The sequence below is a fragment of the Mastigoproctus giganteus genome, chromosome 6, assembly GCF_048544385.1.
Source record: "Mastigoproctus giganteus isolate SK-2022 chromosome 6, ASM4854438v1, whole genome shotgun sequence".
Lineage (NCBI taxonomy): Eukaryota > Metazoa > Arthropoda > Arachnida > Uropygi > Thelyphonidae > Mastigoproctus > Mastigoproctus giganteus.
The window spans coordinates 159,675,741-159,696,826 of NC_143580.1; the positions used below are offsets into that span (position 1 = coordinate 159,675,741).

The window sequence follows — 21,086 nt, forward strand, 5'->3', positions numbered from 1 at the left end:
TGATTTCAAAATTACAGATGACTGTTTATTGGAAAAACTTTTGAGCATAAAGGCATGTAAGCATCCTGGAGTTGATGGCATATACCCAGTAATTTTGAGGGAGCCTGCCAGGAAGTGTATTGAACCATTGAAGTTAATTGTGAGGGCATCTTTGGACTTGGGAGAGATTCCTTTGGATTGGAGAAGTGCCAACATATCATCGATATATAAAGACTGGTTAGTCTGACTTATTTGAAATTAGATAGATGTAGCATTCTGAATAACACACAACATGGTTTTGTTAAGGGAAAATCATGTTTAACTAACTTAGTAAGCTATTTTGACTCAGTTACTCAAGAGTTGTTGGGAACAGTTTCAACATAGTTTATTTAGATTTTAGCAAAGCATTTACTCAGTCCCTCACGAGAGGTTACTGTATAAACTTGAACAGGTTTGGATTATATGAATGCTTGAAAGGTTATTGTATAGCCGGAACATGTTGGGATTACTGGAAAAATTCTAAGATTGATTGCTAGTTGGCTGCAGCACAGAAGGCTATGGCTTGTGTTTAATGGATATTTTTCAGATTGGTGTAAAGTCAGAAGTGGGGACCCTCAAGTATCATTTCTTGGACTACTGTTGTTTCTGATTTTCATAAATGACATCAATGATGAGATTAGAAGGCTTGATGTCAAAATTTGCAGATGATATAAAGATCGATTGAATGGTTAATGATCAGTACCAAGCAGCGCTCCTTCAGGATTACTTGAACGGGCTACAAGAATGGTCAGAAAAGTGGCAGCTGTGTTTTTAATGCAGCAAAATGCCAAGTCGTACACTTGCGGAATAGCAACCCCAAAATAAATTATTCACTTGGTTGGGGTTGAATTAAAAACAGTAGAGGAAGAAATGGATCCAGGAGTTAAATATGTGCAGATATAAAGTTATCTGCACAGGCAGCCGTTAAAGCCCATGGTGCCCTATCACTGATTTATGAAACATCCTGCAGAGATATGGAGATCATAGTTCCACTGTATAAGGCAATTATAAGACCACATTTGGAATACCGTGTTCAAGTATGTAGACATCTGATATCTGAAGAAAGACATTGTACTTCTTGAAAGGATCTAAAGACAGGCAACTCAAAAAGGAGATCGGCTAAAGGACGACCATACAGAAAGACTCCGATTGTGTGGACTACAGAGCTTGGCAACCAGGCACCTCAGAGGTTACCTGGTTGAGGTTTATAAGGCTCTAAAAGGGGTTAGTAGAACGAACAAAGGCAGAATTTTCACTGTTATAGAAAATTCCAGAACTCAAGGACATAAATTCAAATTACAGGGGAAGAGGTTTTGGACTAGATTGTATGAAGTTTTCTTTTAGTTGCTGAGTTGTTTGCTGGAACAGATTAATTAAGGCTGATAATTTGAATGAATTCAAAGGTCAACTGGATAGTTATCTATGTGAGGAGGGAAGCATATAAATTGTATTTTCTTATCCACTTTTTTTTTTTTTTTTCCTTTGTTAGTGCAGCAGAAACCTGTGGCTTCCTTGCACTATATGGCTAATACTATTATAGGATGTGGATGAATTTGATTGATTTGCTGAGGCATATAATTTAATTGAGGTTAGGCTGAATGTTTTGGGTGAAAAAAAATATAATTTGAGAGAGGTTTGTAAGTAATAAGGGATATCAATGATTAGATTGCTTGGCACCATGAACTTTATGAGAAAATTAAAAGACTAAAACTGTCAACTGAATTATTTTTTGGAAAATGTTCATAGAAACAAAAAAGAAGCTGTTTAATTATAAGAAGAAAGTTCAACTTCCTGAAACTTAGAAATTACAGTTAGTATTCAGTATTGGTAATATGATGTAAGGAAGCAAACTTACACAATTTTACATAAGTTTAGCTTTCTTAGGTAATTTTTGTTATACTAAAGTACAGGTTGAAATAGCTTGGAAAGGTGTTAAGGTCCTATAAAAACTCAGAAAGTTAAAACTACGGTGGAGTTAGTTCAACTCTTATCAGCATTGTCACAGTATCATTCTCGGGCACCTTCGTAGCCAGGTGGGCAGGAGCAGCAGTGCGTAGCACACACTTCTTTATTAGACTGGGGTTCGAGCCCGTGCCCACTAAATACGGAGGATGCGGAAAGTTCAGGCAATGACCACCGCATATCTCCCGAGCAATATGGTTTTAGTTACTAATGCTCCAAACAACATATCTCCCGAGCAATATGGTTTTAGTTGCTAATGCTACAAACAACAACATAACACATAACAAGAATGACCACTGCATATCCCTGAGCAATATGGCCTTAGATGCTAATGCTCCTAAAATAACAAACAACAACAGTACCATTCTCAATTTTGATCTATAAGAAATTGGATGGTATTATACACCTCTGTTTAGCTATGTATATTTAGTTTTAAACTGGATGAAAATTTATATTTAAGTTGTCCTCCCACTTCCCATTTGTTTGTGGTATTTACTTTTCTTTCTTTTCTTTTTTTTTTTTTTTTTCTCTCTCTCTCCAGGGTGGAAATAATGCTGGTCACACTGTTGTTGTGGATGGAATTGAATTTGATTTTCATTTATTGCCTAGTGGAATCATTAATGATCGTTGCATTTCTCTTGTGGGTAAGTTCCCCTCCCCTTATATTAGTGTGTTGCATATCTATAACACACAAGTTGTCGCAGACAACTTGTGTGATCAAGACCCGCTAATATTCATAAAAATCGGACAAGTGGTAACTTATTATGATTTTCTCTTGTATAGAATCTGTGTCCTCATTTTGAATTTAAACAAAATAAAAATAGAATAATAATTAGAATATATAGGATATTAAGAAATATTAAAATTTAGAATAGTACATTTTAAGTCGGGAAATCTCTTACCTGAGATTTTTTCCAGGGTTAACAGCATCCAGGTAAGGTGTAATCAGAATAGATGGACTCACTATTAAAAGACCTGCTTAAAGATGGATGAACTTTGCAACAGAACAAAGGAATAAAAGCAATACCTGCTCTGGCAGTCTGTCTGCACTGCTCAGAAAACTTCATATCTGACTGCACAATTACCCCCAGGTTGTTTTCATTCTCTAACACTGAGTATAGTACCACGCAATTGGTATGTTTCTCTGGGGTTATTGCTACCCATATGCAGTACTTTGAATAAATTTGTCAATGTTAAACTTCAGTTGCCACCTCTTAGCCCATCTGCCTGACTTTTCTAGATCCTTTTGCAGAAACGTACTGTCATTAACAACCTTTGTGTCATCTGCAAATTGACATGTAAGATTTCCACTTTTGAAAAATTGACGTACTCTTGTTCTGCAGATTGCTACAATACCATATCAGCATTTTTCTTTCCTGTTGATGAATGAGTTTTCCCAGATCTGTGCTTGGTGAAATCTTTCACAGTTTATCATGAATTCTGGTTTTTATGACAAATTTGTCTCCACTGAAGTTCACACTTGTCATTGGATTTCCAGTATGACTTTAAAATTGCTTTTTCTTATTTAAATATCAAGTTCCCACTACCATGTTTTTTACACTTTGCATTGTGCACATCATTTCGATTTTTTTAAAAAAACTAATGCCATCATTTATCAGCAAAACTTATTTATTAAAGAGGAAAAAATCTAAGTTTAACTATAAATATTTGACTAAATATTTATGATAAAATGTGTGCATCATTTTAAGACACTTTCTTCTTTCATTACAACTATATGTATTGTGATGTTGCCTCCATATACTGCTGTGTCCAAGAATTTCATAGTGATAGACTTAAAATTGGGACTGTTAAGAATTAGCTGCTTTGATACATTTAATGTTTTTCAAGAAATGTGGCATCACTATGTTTAAATGGTGTACATTCACTAAGACGGAAGCAAAGTTCATTATTGAAAAGGCAGGTGTTCACTAGTTTTGTTTAGCAAGTTTATCACATGGTATGTACACATTTATTCCTGTTGATAAAGCGATATTTCATAGGATAGAATATTCACAAATACAGAATTACTTCTTGTGTCATTATGATCAGCATAAGCCAGTTTTTCCTCATATGGCAGTTTGTCATGTAAGCCTGTGAAGCATAATTTTCTACATTCTGGATCCTACCTTCAATACATTTAGGATCGATCCAGAATGTAGAAAATTATGCTTCACAGGCTTACATGACAAACTGCCATATGAGGAAAAACTGGCTTATGCTGATCATAATGATCAACAACTCAGCATGTTGTGTAGAACTCTACTGGCCGTTTATTAGTGCTGTTATATCTTCCTACTAAACCATGCATGTTTGTGCCTACTTGGTTTAAGTAGGAAGACTTTGACTGGACTTATCTGAAATAAAAATTATATTTACTTGTTCTCTTAAATATTATATTGGCCAAACTGCAGAGTAATACTTCTGTGCACAAAGTTTTGCCTGTTAATGACTTATTCATATTCGGTAAATGTGTCTGATATCACCAATTATGGGACCACAGGACATTAGCAGAGGCATATGATTCAAGAAAGCAAACTTATACAGCATTAGCCAAAAAAAACCCCCTTCCCATTTCACCCATCCATTAGCTCCAAATGTTTGTCTAGTTCTGCCTTGAATTTATTTAAGCTGTCAACTTCTGCAACGATAGATGGAAGTTTGGCTAAAGGCAAACTTCTGCACATCTATCCTACAACTGTCTTTCCTCAATTTGAATTTATGACTTATTGATATTGCCCAGATTAATCGCCTCTCAGGCAATTAATCTGGGCATTTGTCATTTGAGTGAGCTCCCTTCCAAGTCGCCTCCTAGGTTCTCACCCATATGCGACTTGTTTCTCATTCGTGTTTTATTCAACCATTCTAGTAGGTTTAGTTTCTAGAATAGAAACACAAAGATCACTGTAGGTCAACTCATAACAACAAACTTGTTAGTTGTTAGTACAAAATTTCAACCATTCAGCCTTGCGGTGAGAATGGTCTACAACACCCCACCACGAGGAGGTAGGTCTCTACTATCTAATTTGTAGGCATTGCCTTATTTCTTGTATACACTATTTTACAAAATTCTAGGTGCACAAAGGCACTCCTAGTTTCAAACAATTCCTTTAAGTTTATTTCTGATAGAGCGAGTGTCCCTCGCTCTAGTCGAAATCTTATGCCTGCATAGTATGGACAGTGGAGAACCGTATGCAACCCTGTTTCTGATAATCCACATGCACATTCCTCCGTTGGGGACAACCCCAAGTGGAACAACCTTGATTTCAGACCATGTCCAGTGAGGACGGCACAGGCTGCCAGCCCAAGTTGGAGCCATGAGCGTCACTCCCGGCTCACGATCCGAACTGAAGGCATAGAGATGTCGGCCTTTTTCAGAATTATCCCATTGATTTTGCCAAATGGTTTCTAGTTCATTGTTTACACACCTTCGCTCCACCGTCACATCAAGCTCATTAGCCCCCTGATCTGTTCAAGAGGAAGAATCCCATCAGCATGCTCAAACCATTCAAGGCCTTATTCACTTCACTCAGATCACCTCACAGGTGCCTAGTCTCCAGCCACTGTAATTTGCAAAACTTAAGCTTTTCTTCATAAGAGCAACCCTTTGTTCCATTCACTAATCTTGTTGAACTTCCTGTACTCGTTCCAGCAGCCCTACATCCTTCCTAAAATGATGCCTCCAGACCCGTATACAGTACTTGAGGTGTGGCCGGACCATTGCCTTATACAAGGGAATAATCACCTCCTTTTCCCTGCTAGAAAAATTGCTGTATATCATTGACAAGACACCAAGAGCTACTCTTGCAGACCATCTGCACTGCTCAGAAAACTTCATATCTGATTACACAATTTCCCCCAGATCCTTTTCATTCTCTACCACACAGTTGATACGTTACTCTGGAGTTATTGCTACCCACATGCAGTACTTTGTTTGTCAATGTTAAACTTCAGTTACCACCTCTCTGCCCATTTGCTCAACTTTTCTAGATCCTGTTGCAGTAGTGTACTGTCATTAGTGTCACTAAAAACTCTGCCAACCGTTGTATTGTCTACAAACGTAGACATTAAGCATGATAAATCATCATCAATATCATTAATAAATACAGAAAACAATGGATCCAACACTGAACCCTGGGGGGGGGGACTCCACAAAGAGCAGTGTCCATTGATTATCACTCTCTGTCTTCTCCGGCTCAACCTTCCCTTTATCCATAGCAGTAATTTGCCTCCAATGCCACACTACTCCAATTTGTTCAGCAGTCTTCCTAAGATCCAAGTATATGATATCAAAATTATTCTTTGCATCCAGTTCCTTTGTGACCACATCATAATATCCAATCAAATTGGTCAAACAAAACTACCCCTTAACAAACCCATGCTGTGTCTGAAGTTCTGTCTAGATGATCCTGCAGTGCTTCTTTAACCAGTGCCTCCATTGCTTTTTCTCGAACAGAAGTTAAACTGACAGGTCTGTAATTACTTGTTGTCACCTTTGATCCTCCTTTATGAATCAGGGTCACATTTGCCCATCTCCTGTCCATGGGTACCTCCTCTGAGTCCAAGAAAGCTCTCATAATTAATTGGCTAAGGGTTTGCTTACTTCCTTTGCTGCCTCCTTTAATATAACTGCATAGCTCCCATCCACCCCAGATGTCTTCCTTATATCTTCAACAATTTTTCCTCCATTTTGCTCTGAGTTATTACAAAATCATTAACTCACTGCCAGCATTTAATACACCTCTGGCGTTCCCCTCCCTGAATAACTTATGTGTAAATTAGATGCAAAATACTCATTCAGTTTGTTAGCTACCTGAGCAGGATAGTCAACAGTTGAACCATTGATATCAAGTGGACCAATCAGATTCATCCCCTTCCTTCTAGAGTTTACATAAGTAAAGAACTCTTTGCATCCTTTGCCAAAGATTTCTCGTAATCTGCCTTTGCCTGCCTAACATCCTTTCTGACTTGATTACAGACCAGCTTATATCTACCATAGGCTTCACCTGTTAATTTATATGTACATAGAATATTCACAAATATTACTTCTTGTGTCATTATGATCAGCATAAGCCAATTTTTCCTCTATGGCAGTTTATCATGTAAGTCTGTGAGGCATAATTTTCTTTTGGATCCTAAATATATTGAAGGTAGTGCAATTCAGCATCGTTGTGTAGAACTCTCCTGGGCTTTTATTAGTGTTGTTATATCTTCCTACTAAACCATGCCTGTTTGGGCATACTTGGTTTAAGTAGGAAGATTCGACTAATTATCTAAAATATAAATTGTATTTCTGTGGTGTCTTAAATATTACATTGGTCAAACTGCAGAGTAATACTGGCACAAAGTTTTGCCTGTTAATGACTTAGTGATATTCGATAAATGTGTCTGATATCACCAGTTATGGGACCACAAGACATCTCTATATCAAGAATTTTTATGTATTAAAACACAAGTCATACATTAATAAAAGGAACTAGCAGTAATGGTGCTCAAAATGGCAACAAGGCGCACCGAATCTGCAGGCTCATAATTTTTTTAATTTCTGAAAAAAAAAAAATTCATCTTTTTTAAAAATTTTGCTCACAGCATGCCGCTGCTTTACCTTTTCTTAATGAATTGCAACTTAGTAAATATAATTATTTATTTTTAACAAAAAGTTTAAATTTAAAAACTTTTTTTTCACACATTTTTGACACAAAACCTTATTAATTCCGTTGGGGGGGGGGGAATGACCATGCACAAAGTATTGCATGAAATTATTACTGTCTTCTATTTTAAAGTTTATAAAATGGTTAAGCACATGAAAATTTTAAACTAATGCACATGTACTGTGTTTTTTTGAATAAATAAATAGAACTGTGTTGTGTAAATAGTGCAAAGCATCAATTTACATAGCTATAAAAGTGTAAACAGAGTTTGCAAATGGCATTATCATTATTTGAACATTCTTTATATGAATTTCCTTATGACAAATTATCCTACTCATTACACTTTGAATAAGCAATGCTTCCCAAGTGGAGAAGGTGTTTGTCCTAAACTGAGTACCACCCATTGGATGGTGCTGTTTTTGGAGATGATTCTCTTTTCATCAGCACATGGATTGCCATAATGAGTGTAAGAGCTGACTTCTCTGTAATATGGGACTATTTTATCGCGTGTGTGTGTGTGTGTGTGTGTGTGTGTGTGTGTGTGTGTGTGTGTGTGTGTGTGTGTGTGTGTGTGTGTGTGTGTGTGTGTAAAAAGCTGATTAACAGGGTCTTTTTACTAGGATGCCAAAGAAATACAATGTAAAATTTCAAGAGTTGTATGCAAATTTTTCCATGTGTAAAATCTGAAAAAAATAAAATAAAATCAATAACACATTTGTCTTGTGTACTGTTTAGATATGATTTTTCAGTTTAAAGTGGCAGGAAATGTGATGTCACAAGACATTTGCTATTAAATAGGCATAAGGAAAGTGTGCAGTACATAGAATGAAATGCAAAAATTTCATTGTGATGATGTGTTGTATGTGTTGAAAGTTTATTTGCATATTTTGCACAGAACATAAACTTCCTCTGAGTTGTACCAATCATGCAGGTGCATTCTTCAGAAATATGTTTCCCAATAGCAAAACGTACAGTTGTGGAAGAGAAAAATAATGGGCATTATTAGTAAAATTGCACAGATAGAGAAGTAATGATAGCTCTGGAAAATGGGACAATTTCATTTGCTACAGATATTAGTAATCAAAGTCGTTCCAAGCCATATCCCATTGTGGTGACCCTTCATAATAAAAATATAATCTTACAATCAAAAGCAGCTTTGCTCTCAGTGCCAGTTTTGACCATAACCCTACATGGTACAACAGTGGACATCTTCTGAACAATCTAAAAGCATGTAGGATTCCTTCAAAAACTATCTGGCACTTAGTGCTGATAGTACTTGGTGATAATAGGCTGTTCCTGCCATCTTCTTAATTTGTGTATTTAAAATTTTAACATCAAATGATGCAGCCACTGAAGTAAAAATATTTTGAAGTGTGTGTTTGTGCATGTGTGTACATGTTATGGCTGTCTGTTTTTTAAATGTGTAACTAGACTGGTAGAACAGCAAACCTATATATGAAGAAGAGGTTAGAAGTGGTGAGAAAAGCTATACAAGCATTTTTTTTTTTTTTTTTGAGGTACCAAATTGAGAAGTACAAATGGTTGCTAATGAATGCTACTGACTCATGTTCAGATCTAATTCTTGATTCAAAAGTTTTCAAAGAAGATAAACTAATGAGGTTAAATAAAAAAGAACTTCTGGTAAAAGCTACCCTAAACTGGCCAAGCAAGCTGATAATTCTAGTAATGTTATCCTTACTTGTGGAAAGAGTTCATTTCTCTCTTCTGGCTTTTAAGAAACAGGCAGTTTGCTTGTTTCTTAAATCTAAAATAATGTTGTTTGTAGTTAGTTTCTCTTAAGACAAGAGATGATATTTTCATTACTTAATAAAGAATGAATAAAGCATTAAATATCCAATTTTTAAGTTATAGTCAAAATGAAATTGTGTCATTGTAGGTAATGGAGTCGTTATTCATTTATCACAACTTTTTGAAGAAATTACTAAGAATGAAAATAAAGGTTTGTTAAATTGCAAAGGCAGGCTCTTTATATCTAACAGGGCTCATTTAGGTATGTATGTATGTAAAATTAACTGTTTTTTGTTTTAAATTTATTTGACATGAATATTATAGAATAATTGTTAGTAATTTCTTATGTCATTAGATCAGTAACTGATATGAATGAACACTGACATAAATATAGAATGAAAATTCTATACAGTGACTCTGACAGTTTTCACAGCAGATCATTTTTTTTTTTGTATTAGAAGCTGAAATAAAGAAGTTGATCTAATGATCAAGGTGCTCTGCATGCTTAGCATGATCTGCTTGTAGCTGTTCTCACTCATACTGATGCATTAAAATTAAGTGTTTCTTAAAATATATAATGTAATATTTATTTCATTTATTAAAAAGCAGTTTGATCAATTTACCTTAATTTGATGTTTACTCCTTAGGAGCACCCATCATTCATGTTATCAGCTCCAATTTTTAGACTAATTATGCAATTTCACAAAATTGTGTAAATGATATTTTCCCACAGTGTAATCATATAAAAAGTTAGTTGCTTACAAACTGCCTACACTACTATAAAAGTTGTCATTCCAATGACAGCACCTTTTACACATTGCTTGTTTTATTCTCTACCAGTAGATATCAATTCACAATTCTCTATCAGTACATATCCCAATTTTTTTTTTTTTTTTTTTTTAATATTAGGCTCTTTATGCTTGAACTATGTGCTTAGCTGCAGTACTTTTTTAGTTTATATGCAAGTATAACTGAATAACAGAAACTTACACATTCTCAAGAGGCACTGTGGTGTATCCAAATAGCACACTGTGGAACATAAATTATTATTTATTATCCTTATAAATATTACTAAACTGTAAATTGATTTGCTGTACTTTGTAGTTTTTCTCAGTACATTTTGTAAAAAGTAAGTAAGCTTGTAATCGGAGAGTACTTGATAGTCAGAGGCTGATCTTGGAATTTTACATCCCCACAAGATATTCCGATGGAGTCCCCCCTCTGCCACTCTATCCAATTGTTGGAACCCCTCCACCAAAAGGGGCCTATGGTATTCTAACCACTGCTCATAACAAACTTATGAATTGCTCACCTGTCATTCTCCATCCTATCTATATGTTTCATGCATTCTTTTTTATTATTTATTAGCTAAAAAAAAGGAGACATAAAATAGCTAATAACTATTATATTTGGCCTAGTTGATGTTTGTTAAAAGCACAATACTACATTGTTTCTTTCATATGTTTTCTATGAGAATTTAAACTTCGCAGAAAAACAGTATAGTCTCAGAAAGAACAGTTGTATAAATATTGTACATTACTGTTTTTACTTAAAATTTTGAATGCAGTAAGAATTTTTAGTACTCTGAGTTGAGCCGACCGGGCTAGCCAGGTGGGTAAAGTGCCTGCCTGGCAACCCAAAGGTCGCGGGTTCGAATCCTGCCTCGGGCTTGGATCAAAGTACTGCAAAAACCTTGGGAGGTGCACTGTGGCCACAGAAGCCGATGCGCCAACAACTACAAAAAAAAAAAACTGAGTTGAAATTTCCACTATGTTTTGTTGCAATTTCAGAAGTGTGAACTGGAGCATTGTCTTGAAACATTCTCACACCTTTGGACAGCATGCTACACCTACATGTTTTGATTTTCACCTGTAATTGTTCTACCTTTCGGCGGGTAATCAGTCATTATTACACCTTTCTTATCCCAAAACACTGTCAGCAAGACCTATCCTGCTGACGCTTGGACCCTTGCCTTCTTGGAGGTGGGGAACCATGATGTCGCCATTCTATCGACTATTTTTACTTTCAGGGTCGAAATGGTGTATCCAACTTTCATCCTGAGTGATTAGACGAAAGAAAAAGTCTTCCTCATTTTTTTGGCACACGGCTAACAACTGTAGTGATTTCTGTTGTCGATCAGCCTCCTGGAAACCAGTCAATAATTGGGGAATCCATCTTGTACTCAATTTCCGTAAATGAAGTTGCTCATGAAGGAATTCTTGCACAGATATCGGCGATCTTCCATGATTAACGATTCCACTTTTCTGAACGTGCTGTCATCAGTAGCTGAATGGAGACAACCTGGAATGGGTTCAGATTCTACCGATGTCCAACCACACCTAAACTGTCTATGCCAGTGCTTCACAATGCTATAGGATGGGGCTTCATCCTTATATACAGCAGTCATCTCCTTATGGATTTCTTTAGGAGATTTCCCCTTCAAGAACAGATGCCAGATTACAGCTGTGGCTTAAACTTTGTCCATAATTCTACTTCGTCACACGTTCAGCTCTGTAAGAGAAAAACAAATTAAGACACAGGGCTGAAATTTTACACCTTTAGTACAGAGATATGTATGATGCTACACACAAAATATCATGATTCTGCGATATGTGGAAGTAGGTGAGGGTGATTCTTTATTGAACCACCCTCGTATATAATGTTGCTAGCAGCTCAGAAGCCTAATTATTGGACTTTATTGTACCTTTTTATTCCAACATTGAATGAAAGAACCAGATAAACAGGAAAGGCCCTAGAGTTGTTTAGTAAGCACATTTACAAACAGTTGTAATTTGTAGAAACATATGGTGCTACCATGGTGGCAAATATCACATTGGAGAAACTTTGAGGCCTGTATTTTATCAGTTTCCTCTTTTCCCCTACCTGGGTTTCGAAAAGGTATATAGTGATGGGTTTGTGATTGTTGACAGAGATGATTAGAATGAGCTACTTATCTTATTTGCATTCCTTTTTGGGCACATTTAGTTTACAGTGGAAACCAGAAGAGTGAGGGATTTCATTATTTTTGAAGTTCCAGTGAAGAGAGAAGGCGGGTAGTTTACTACTGTAGTACATTACAAGTTGATGTGCACAGCACAATTTGGAATATAGGTCTGCCCATGCCCTGGAGCTACTAAATGAAGCTCTAGCCACAATAATGTTGCCACAGCTTCATTTAGTAGAACATTGCCTCATTGTCAATGAAATGTGGCTAACCTCATTAACTGGTATAAGAAGAATCTCTAGAATTATGTTCACTATGATACTTTCTAAGCCATTGACTGGTATAGGAAGAACCACAGTGAGCATAATTCGAGAGAGAGAGATCTGTTGGTTTTGAAATTCATCTGTAAAATATTACATTCTAAGCACAGGAACAAAAAGGCACGGGTAAAAGAGATATATAAAGTGGAGTAGTATATAAAACACTGCATGGCAACTGTGATAAGGACTAAGGAAAAAGCTCCCATATCTCCAAGTTTGAAATGTGGGGGGGGGGGTTGATATAACATTGGCAATCACATGTGAGAAGTGGCACATCATATGTACTTCTCAAGAGGTTGATATTATAGATAGAGACATTGTCTGAAAATTTACATGTATTCATATTTTGAATTGAAGGATGATTTCCAGCAATTCTTTTATTTGGTAAGAGCAATTGAATAATAATTAATCCTTTTAGGAATACATATATTGATGGATTTTGAAGGCTGCTTCTAACAGTGTATTTGTTAATATACAATTTTTCTAGTATGTTGCCATCTGTTATCTGTTTCTGACTAATTGTAGAATTTAAAGTAAATGACAGCATGAAAATAGCTTTGGAAATAGAAGATTCTAACTAAATTTTCTGATTTGAATTTATAAAAGCCAGAATTCTATGAATTCAGATTGAGAAGCTAATAAAATCAAATGATACGTTATTTGAAATGTTAAGGGTATTAATTAATCAAAAAAAAAAAAGTAATAATCATTTTTACAAATTCTGATTTGATTTTCGACAGTTTTACTGTAGTGTGGGGAAAAATAAGTAAAGATCAATATATAAAAGTATTTATGTACAAAGTTTTCAATCTCATTACACAGACATGAAAATTGCTGAGAACTTCTTTTTGCACAATATTGCAAATTATATTTGATCTCTCTGTGAGGTTTTTGGCAGCTGTAATGTGAGTTTTTGAAGTTGGTCATAGTTCAACATAAAGCTGACCAAAGATCAGCTTAATCTCATCTGTGTGTATATGCACACATTTTCATCTGTGTGCATAATTAGTACACAGATCAAAAAATAAGCCTTCAAATACATGTTGGTTGTCGTGATGAAGCCAGTGATACAGGAAGCTTTTTTTTTTTTTTTTATTGAGAACAAGTGGTAAATTGTGACTACCCTTTGTATTCTGTATATTCAAGGAATAGTGATGCTGTTACCATGTTTCTCACCAGTTAAGAATGAACAATAATTTATTAATATATTGACTTTACCAAACAATCAACCATTACAGAGGCTGTTGTTAATACATATATTTTGTATCAACATCACAGTAACTCCTATCTCAGTTTTAGTCTTTGTGGTGGTAATCCAGAAAGTGAAAGACAGGCTAGGTATTTGGGCTGATGATGCAACATGAGTGTGTCATTGTCCATCCTCTCCATGATTGGTTCCTGATCAGTTGTTAACAACCAGTATGCTTCTTGAGTTATTATTGACTTGCACCACCAAAACTGTGCTATGCTACTAGCATTAGTTAGATGTTGATGCACTAAGAAATTTATAATATAGAGAGTAGAGATTACAGGCAGCCAGGAAGTCAATGATTTATCAAACCTTTGCAAGTAGGGAAATAGATGTCGTTATTCCTCCTTATAAGACAACAGTGAGGCCACATTTAAAAAGCCAACTTCAGAGAGAGTGAGAGTGTTCAAAGAAGGGTAGGTTGGTAATATGCTGTCTAAGTGCTGTCTGTACAAGGAATAACATAGGAGGGGGTGGCCTGATTGATATGTATAAGGCCCTGAAGGAATCACTAAAAGGAATGACAGGTATATTTTCAATAGTAGGAAAGCAGGAACCTTTGAGGGGGGGGGGACAGATATAAATTCTTAGTAATAGGTTTGCAGTTTACGTTTGGGTAGTGTGATCTAGATCATTGGAATAGATTGCTTCCAGAAATATCAAGGCAGAGAATTCGATGAAGTGTGATAAATTATTTCTTTGATGCAGAAAAAATCTGTTTTCTTCTATCATTAAGAAAGTTTTGGTGTTAGATAAACATCGGAAATGTTTGAACCAAAACAGCTTGCATCTTCTATAATAGATGTATGACAAATGCAAATAACTTGGGAATAGAGGGAAAATCTGTGGAGGATATAGTGACATAGTAGAAAGGCAGAACTCTCCCCTCCTCCCTCTCTCCTGCACATATCTTATAGCAAAAATGATCATACGAAATTATATTTATGTTCAAGTGATTTCAATTTCTCTCTCTCTCTCTCCAAATATGTGCTGAGTATACATAATTTAACAAGTCTACTGCAGTGCATATTTTACCATTTTTGTTTAATTTTTGATTTGTATCAATTGAAATAATGGTTCCAATCCTTTGAAAAATGAATCAAAATGAGAATACTTGTATATAGCCTGACAACCTGAAAACTTCTTAGTATTGCATTTTTATATTTAATATTTAAATATTTAATACCGTTCAACATCTGAATATTTATTATGAACTTAACAGACATGTTCAGTTTTAGTTCTTATTTTTATGGACTGTCTATAAATTTTTCAACAGTTGATAAGTGGGTAACCTTTTCACTTGCTAATACCATGACATGAAGTGAGCATATTTGGTGATGTATTGTTTTCTGTAAAATTGTTGCAAGTAGTTTACAGTTGATTACAAGAGTAAATAGAATCATTGAAAAGCTTTAGTTAAAGTGATTTCAGTTATTTAAATTTTTTTTCTATAAATATAGTTGTTTCATTAGGTTTTTTTTTTTCTAATTTATGTAATTATGAACTTTAATTATGGACAGTGACATCCTTTTCCCTACTTATGAATGTCCTATATATCATAGACAAGACACTGCTTTCCTAGTCACTTGTTTACACTGCATAGAAATTTCATGTTTGACTGAATTGTAACTCCCTAAGTCATTAAGGAAGATGAGAAATAGTAGCCCCAATACTGATTGCTGAGGGACTTCACTTGCTACTTTGGTCCACCTTGAGGAATATCCATTTATGACGTCTCTGCCTCTTGTTTTTTTTAACCACCCCTTGATCCAATGAAGGATTTTCCTGGTAATCCCAATTTGTTCCAGTCTGTGTAACATCCTTTCTTGAACTGTTTCAAAAGCATTGTTGAAGTCAAGGTAAATAATATCAAAGTTGTTTCTTGAATCCAGCTGTTTTATTTTGTCATAATCAACTATGAGGTGGGTATCAAAAAAGTTTTTCTCCTGACTCTGTTCTACCTGTCCCACAGAGGTCAAGATTTAGAACATATATTACTCCTCTATGTAGTCACCACCCAAAGTGACACATTTCTGCCATCTTTTGTAGCACTTCCTTGTGCCTTTTTCTAGAAGCTCTCACTTGCTCTTGAAATCATGCTTTTGTTGCTGGAATTTGTGTATTTAAAATTAATATAAAATGATGCATGCCATTGAAGTAAAAAGATTTTGAAGTGTGTGTTTGTGCATGTGCGTACATGTTTTGACTGTCTTTTTTTAAATGTGTAACTAGACTGGTAGAACAGCAAACCCCTGAAAAGTTTATATGAAGAGGTTAGAAGTGGTGAGAAAAGCTATACAAGCATTTTTTTTTTTTTTCTGCATTGCCAAATAATGCTTTCCACACAAAACTGATTTTAGCTGTGGAAAGAGGAATAAGTTAAAGGTGCGAAGTCAGTGGAATAAGGTAGATGTTCAAGATGTGAAGTCAGTGGAATAAGGTAGATGTGCAAGATGTGAAGTCATAACTTCTGGACAAGATCAGTGGTTGTGATGATAGTAGTGTGGGCTGATGCATTGTTGTAAAGCAACAGCATGCCTTTGCTGAGCATTCTGCATCGCTTTTCCTTAACTTCCACATGTAATTGCTTCAGTAAGTTGCTGTAATACTCTGCATTGATGGTGGTTGTAATTGCCTCAGTAAGTTGCTGTAGTGCTGTGCATTGATGGTGGTACCCTTCTCCAGGTAATCCATGATTATAATGCCCATCTCATCCCAGAAAACTGACTGAGCAACACCTACCCTGCAGATATTGCACTCTGACCTTTTTTTGGGAGTTAGTGATGATGGATGGTTCCATTGTTTTGAAACCTATTTTGTTTCTGGATTAAAGTGATATATTCATGATTCATCCAGTCACCAATTGGGAAACAAACAGGTCAGGATCACTGTCACACATGGTGATCACTTCAGAAAGAAAAAAAGACAGGCTTGCCTTTTTTCTTTCTGAAGCAACTGTCTGTTTAATTTTTATCTGGCAGTCATTGAAGATCAGCTGTTCAATTTTCTTCATGAATTCAGTATGTCGATGACTGCCCACTTCTTTTCTCATCGTGGTCTATTGGCTGCACTTGAACTGGCTCCACCAATGTTTTACAATGTCATATGATGGACAGATGTTCCCATGCACATAGACATATCTTCGTGGATAGTGTCCTTGACTGTTTGCCTTGTGAAAACAGGAATTTGGTAATAGTTTTATATTCAGCTTTGCCGATGATAACACTCTCACATATTCAGCTCTGTAACAAAAGGAACATAAGAGTTAGAGCAATTAAACTTCTGTCATTTATTACTAGGTAAACAAGTAGTACAGCCAATAAAACATATCATGGAATACACAGAAGAAGGTTAGAGGAAAAACTTTTTGATACCCTCCTTCTAGATTGGTTGAGCAAGACTTTTCCTTCATAAACTCATGTTATGATCTCTTAAGGATACCATTCCTAGCTAATTGATTCTGTATTGTATACTTAACCACCAACTCTGTGATCTTTGCACCGAAGTCAAACATTGGTCCAAGTTGATCATCACATATTTTGCACCTCCTTTATGTGCTAGGAAAACATTAATGATGATCTCGTTAACATCCCCAATGGGATAATGCACTCATCTGAGCCTTTTCAATATAACAAGGACATATACTGTCCTTTCCAGTAGCCTCACCTTCACTCAGCTTCAGTAGTTTTTTTTCTTCTATACTTCTCCAAGATTGATATGTCATTTAATTTACTACAATCTGAGTCCTTGTCACTATTCTCTCATGGTTCAAACTGTCTTTTTACTGTAAAGATCATTGCAAAATAGTGGTTGAAAAGTACCTATTTGTCAACCACTTCTTGTGGGCTTTCTAACTTTGCTTTGATCAAGTACGAGGTCTATTTGATTCACTCTTCTTTTTTATGTTTACATACAAACAGAACTCCTTGTCTCCAATTTTAGCTTGTTTTGCTAGTGATTTGTCTCACTCATCAGCGATTTTGTTACACATTTGTTTAATACTCATAAATCAGTATCTTAGTGTTATCCTCTAAGTATTTCATCCTTTTTATTTTTTGTTCAGTTAAATTGTTAACCTCATTTGCCACTGGCATCTTTCTTTTGCAAAACTTCTCCAGTAGAACAAATGCAGTGTGATTTCAAGGGATTTATCTTCCAAGATAAATCCCTTGAATACATAATGAACTCGCATCCAACAGCATATACAAAGGGTACTAGGAAAGTTTTGCAATACAGCTTTGTTTATTTAATTTTTTCAAAGTAATTTCCTCTACATTCAATACACCTCTCCATCCTCCGAAACCAATCTTTAAACCAGTTCTGCCAAGTTTCACTAGGGAGTAAAGCACACTCGTTGTCCCAAGGCCGTAGAAGGTCCTCATCACTGGAAAACCGCCTCCCTTTTAGCTTCATTTTCACATGCGGGAACAGTGCAAAGTCGCAGGCAGCAAGGTCTGGACTGTAGGGAGGGTGCTCGAGAAGTTTCAGTCCTGTCGTGGTCAAATATTCGGTGCAGGCTTTGGCACGGTGAGCTTTAGCATTATCGTGATGGAGGTACCAGGTGTCCATTCTTGACTTTGGCCGCAGGTTCTTCATAGATCCAATGACTTTAGGCAGGCATTGTTCAGTATACCACTTAGCTGTGACTGTCTTCTGCGTGTCCAAAACGACACGTTCCACAATTCCACTCGATTTGCAAAATACAGCTATCATTTTCTTCTTTACAGATCGGGATTTTCTGACAATTACGGGTGTGTCGTCATCATCAAAGACTCAAACTTTGTTTTGAGCCTTGGTCGGCAGATCGTAATTGTACAGCCAAGTCTCGTCACCTGTCACGATGTTGTTCACATACCGAGATTGTCCCTTATCAAACTTTTTTAACATCTCCCGGCACCAAGTCACACGTCGTGTCATCTGCTCTTCAGTCAGTTGATGCGGCACCCAGAGAGGACAAAGTTTCTTCACGTGCAAATGATCTTACAGAATCGAACGAATTGCTGGTGCATTTAGGCCCAAAGTATCCTCTATCTGTTCGTAGGTCACTCGCCTGTTTTCGTCAAGCATTTTCCTCACAGCAGTAACGTTTTCCTCCGTAACTGACGTTCGTGGCCTTCCCGGCCTCTCAGAATCCTCCAGAGTGAAATTTCCCCTTTGGAATTCTCTATACCACCTGAATATCGTTGTACGATGTGGACAATCATCATCTAGTGCAAGAGTCATTTCTTCTAAGCACTGGTCTATGGTTAAACCACGCACGAAATTATACCGCAAAACTATCCTTATCTCATTTCGTGACCACGATGCCATCGCAAGCACTTTACACTCTCACTACTAATGAATAACTGAGCCCATTGACTTGGCGCGGCTGCTACTATGCACGTATGAACATGTCTCAACATGCAGCAACAAGCAGCTTCCTGTGATTCATTGTTGCGTCATATTGCAAAACTTTCCTAGTACCCTTTGTAGTTCTCTCCATTAACAGAGCCCAAGTAATACCTCCATCTACTATAGCCCTCTTTCTTGAAATTGAAGCTGTCTCCTTTTCGTTTCAGCACAGAAATCTCTTTTGATACTATCTATTTTATAACATTGTGGTCACTATCTGCCGTTGGTTCCTTTACTGTTACATTTTGAATGTAGTGTGGGTTCTTGGTGAGAACCAAGTTAAGATGTTAGCACCCTTTGTAACTTCTCTGGCATGCTGGAATAAATAACAGTCATCCGTATAGCTCTGTTTCCCCACGATGTATTGCTAGTCTCCATGATTTCCAGTCTGTGAGTGGCAATATGAAGTTGCCTATAGAGATTTTTGCTATGAATTGTTTGGTCTATAGCATCATTGGGAACTATCAAAAGCATATTGATGAAGTCAAGGTAAATACTTTCTGATTATTATCTTCTCTTTACTACATGTCATCTCTCACTACTTGGAATCAACAGCTATCTGAACCTGATCTGATTTATGCAGTCTGATCATTTTCAAGTCCTTTTAATAACGAGCATCTTCCCCCCCCCCCCCACTACCTCTCCTTGTGCCCTGCGTAGTGCTCCTGGATATTCTCTATTTACCATAATGAAATTCTTCATCCTTTGTCTTTTGATGGCACCATGTGTCTGTTAGTCTTATTATATCAGCATTTGGTTGACCTAATCAAAAGCTGAAATTTGGTTTAAGTTATTTACAGTATTCCAGATATTACTACAAATTAAATTTTGTTTATTTTTACCAGTTGTGTGTGAGTGGTGGTTTTTGAACACTAGAACACTATTTGATTGTACAGTAGTACTCACAAGGAGTGTCCAAGTGTGATTTTGGTCCATTTCACTAACCTGTGTCATTCCAGTGACTCCCTATAACCCCTTTAATTAGCATTTTCCCTGAGCCCTTAAGGCATCCTCAATGACACTAGCAAAAACTCTTGCACCTCCTCTGTTCAAATGAATTTCATCTTTATAAAACAAATTTTTTTTTTTTGTTAACTAAGGTAGACCATGCTAAGAAAAATCCTCCAAGTCTAGACTTAATCCACAAAGTTTTTATCATATATTCCCTCCTATTAAACAGAAAACTGTGTTCGTGTTACATTAAGTAAAAAATTTAAAAAAGAATACCACTCATGATAGATTTTTTTTTTTTTTTTTTTTTAATGTCTTCTTGGATGTGCATTTTATCTGGTAACAAAACTTCTGGAAATATTATTTATTAATACTCCCAGTATAAGCTGCCAAAAACTGGTGTCAGACGGAATAAACTTCACAATTGCTTTACATTTCATGTAAAGGAAAAAGTTCACGCTGTTTAAAGAATTTTTTGAAATCCATATTGTTATTTCTTTCTTTGATACATACTTGATCTAATAACAGGATTTCTAGGAAAATTATCGTTGGAAACTGCATTATTAACTTCTAAAAATTAGTTACAGTGCCAAATTGAAATTGCAAATCTTCAGGCCACTTTGTTCTACTACATGTAGGAAAGTATTTTGTATTACTCATAATGAATTATTTTTTATAAAATATATTATTATGATATTAATTATGTATAAATATATAATATATAAAGTTTTTACTTATGTTATGTGCAAAATAGAAGTGTATGTAAAAGAAGTCATGACTTAAGTTATGACTGGCATGCACTTCTTATATGACACTAAAGGAAATGAAATGCACATCACTCTTCTTAAATTGAT

The 21,086-nt window shown here is 35.9% G+C and overlaps 1 protein-coding gene across 1 annotated transcript in view; it reads left to right on the forward strand.

Moving 5' to 3' along the window:
* Adss (adenylosuccinate synthetase) overlaps positions 1-21,086 on the forward strand; it is a 236,410-nt gene that overhangs the window by 60,552 nt on the left and 154,772 nt on the right. Inside the window, exons 2-3 of the mRNA XM_090375434.1 lie at positions 2,522-2,624; positions 9,526-9,639. Of these exons, the coding sequence (XP_090231560.1) occupies positions 2,522-2,624; positions 9,526-9,639 (217 nt within the window). The remainder of the gene's footprint in view (positions 1-2,521; positions 2,625-9,525; positions 9,640-21,086) is intronic.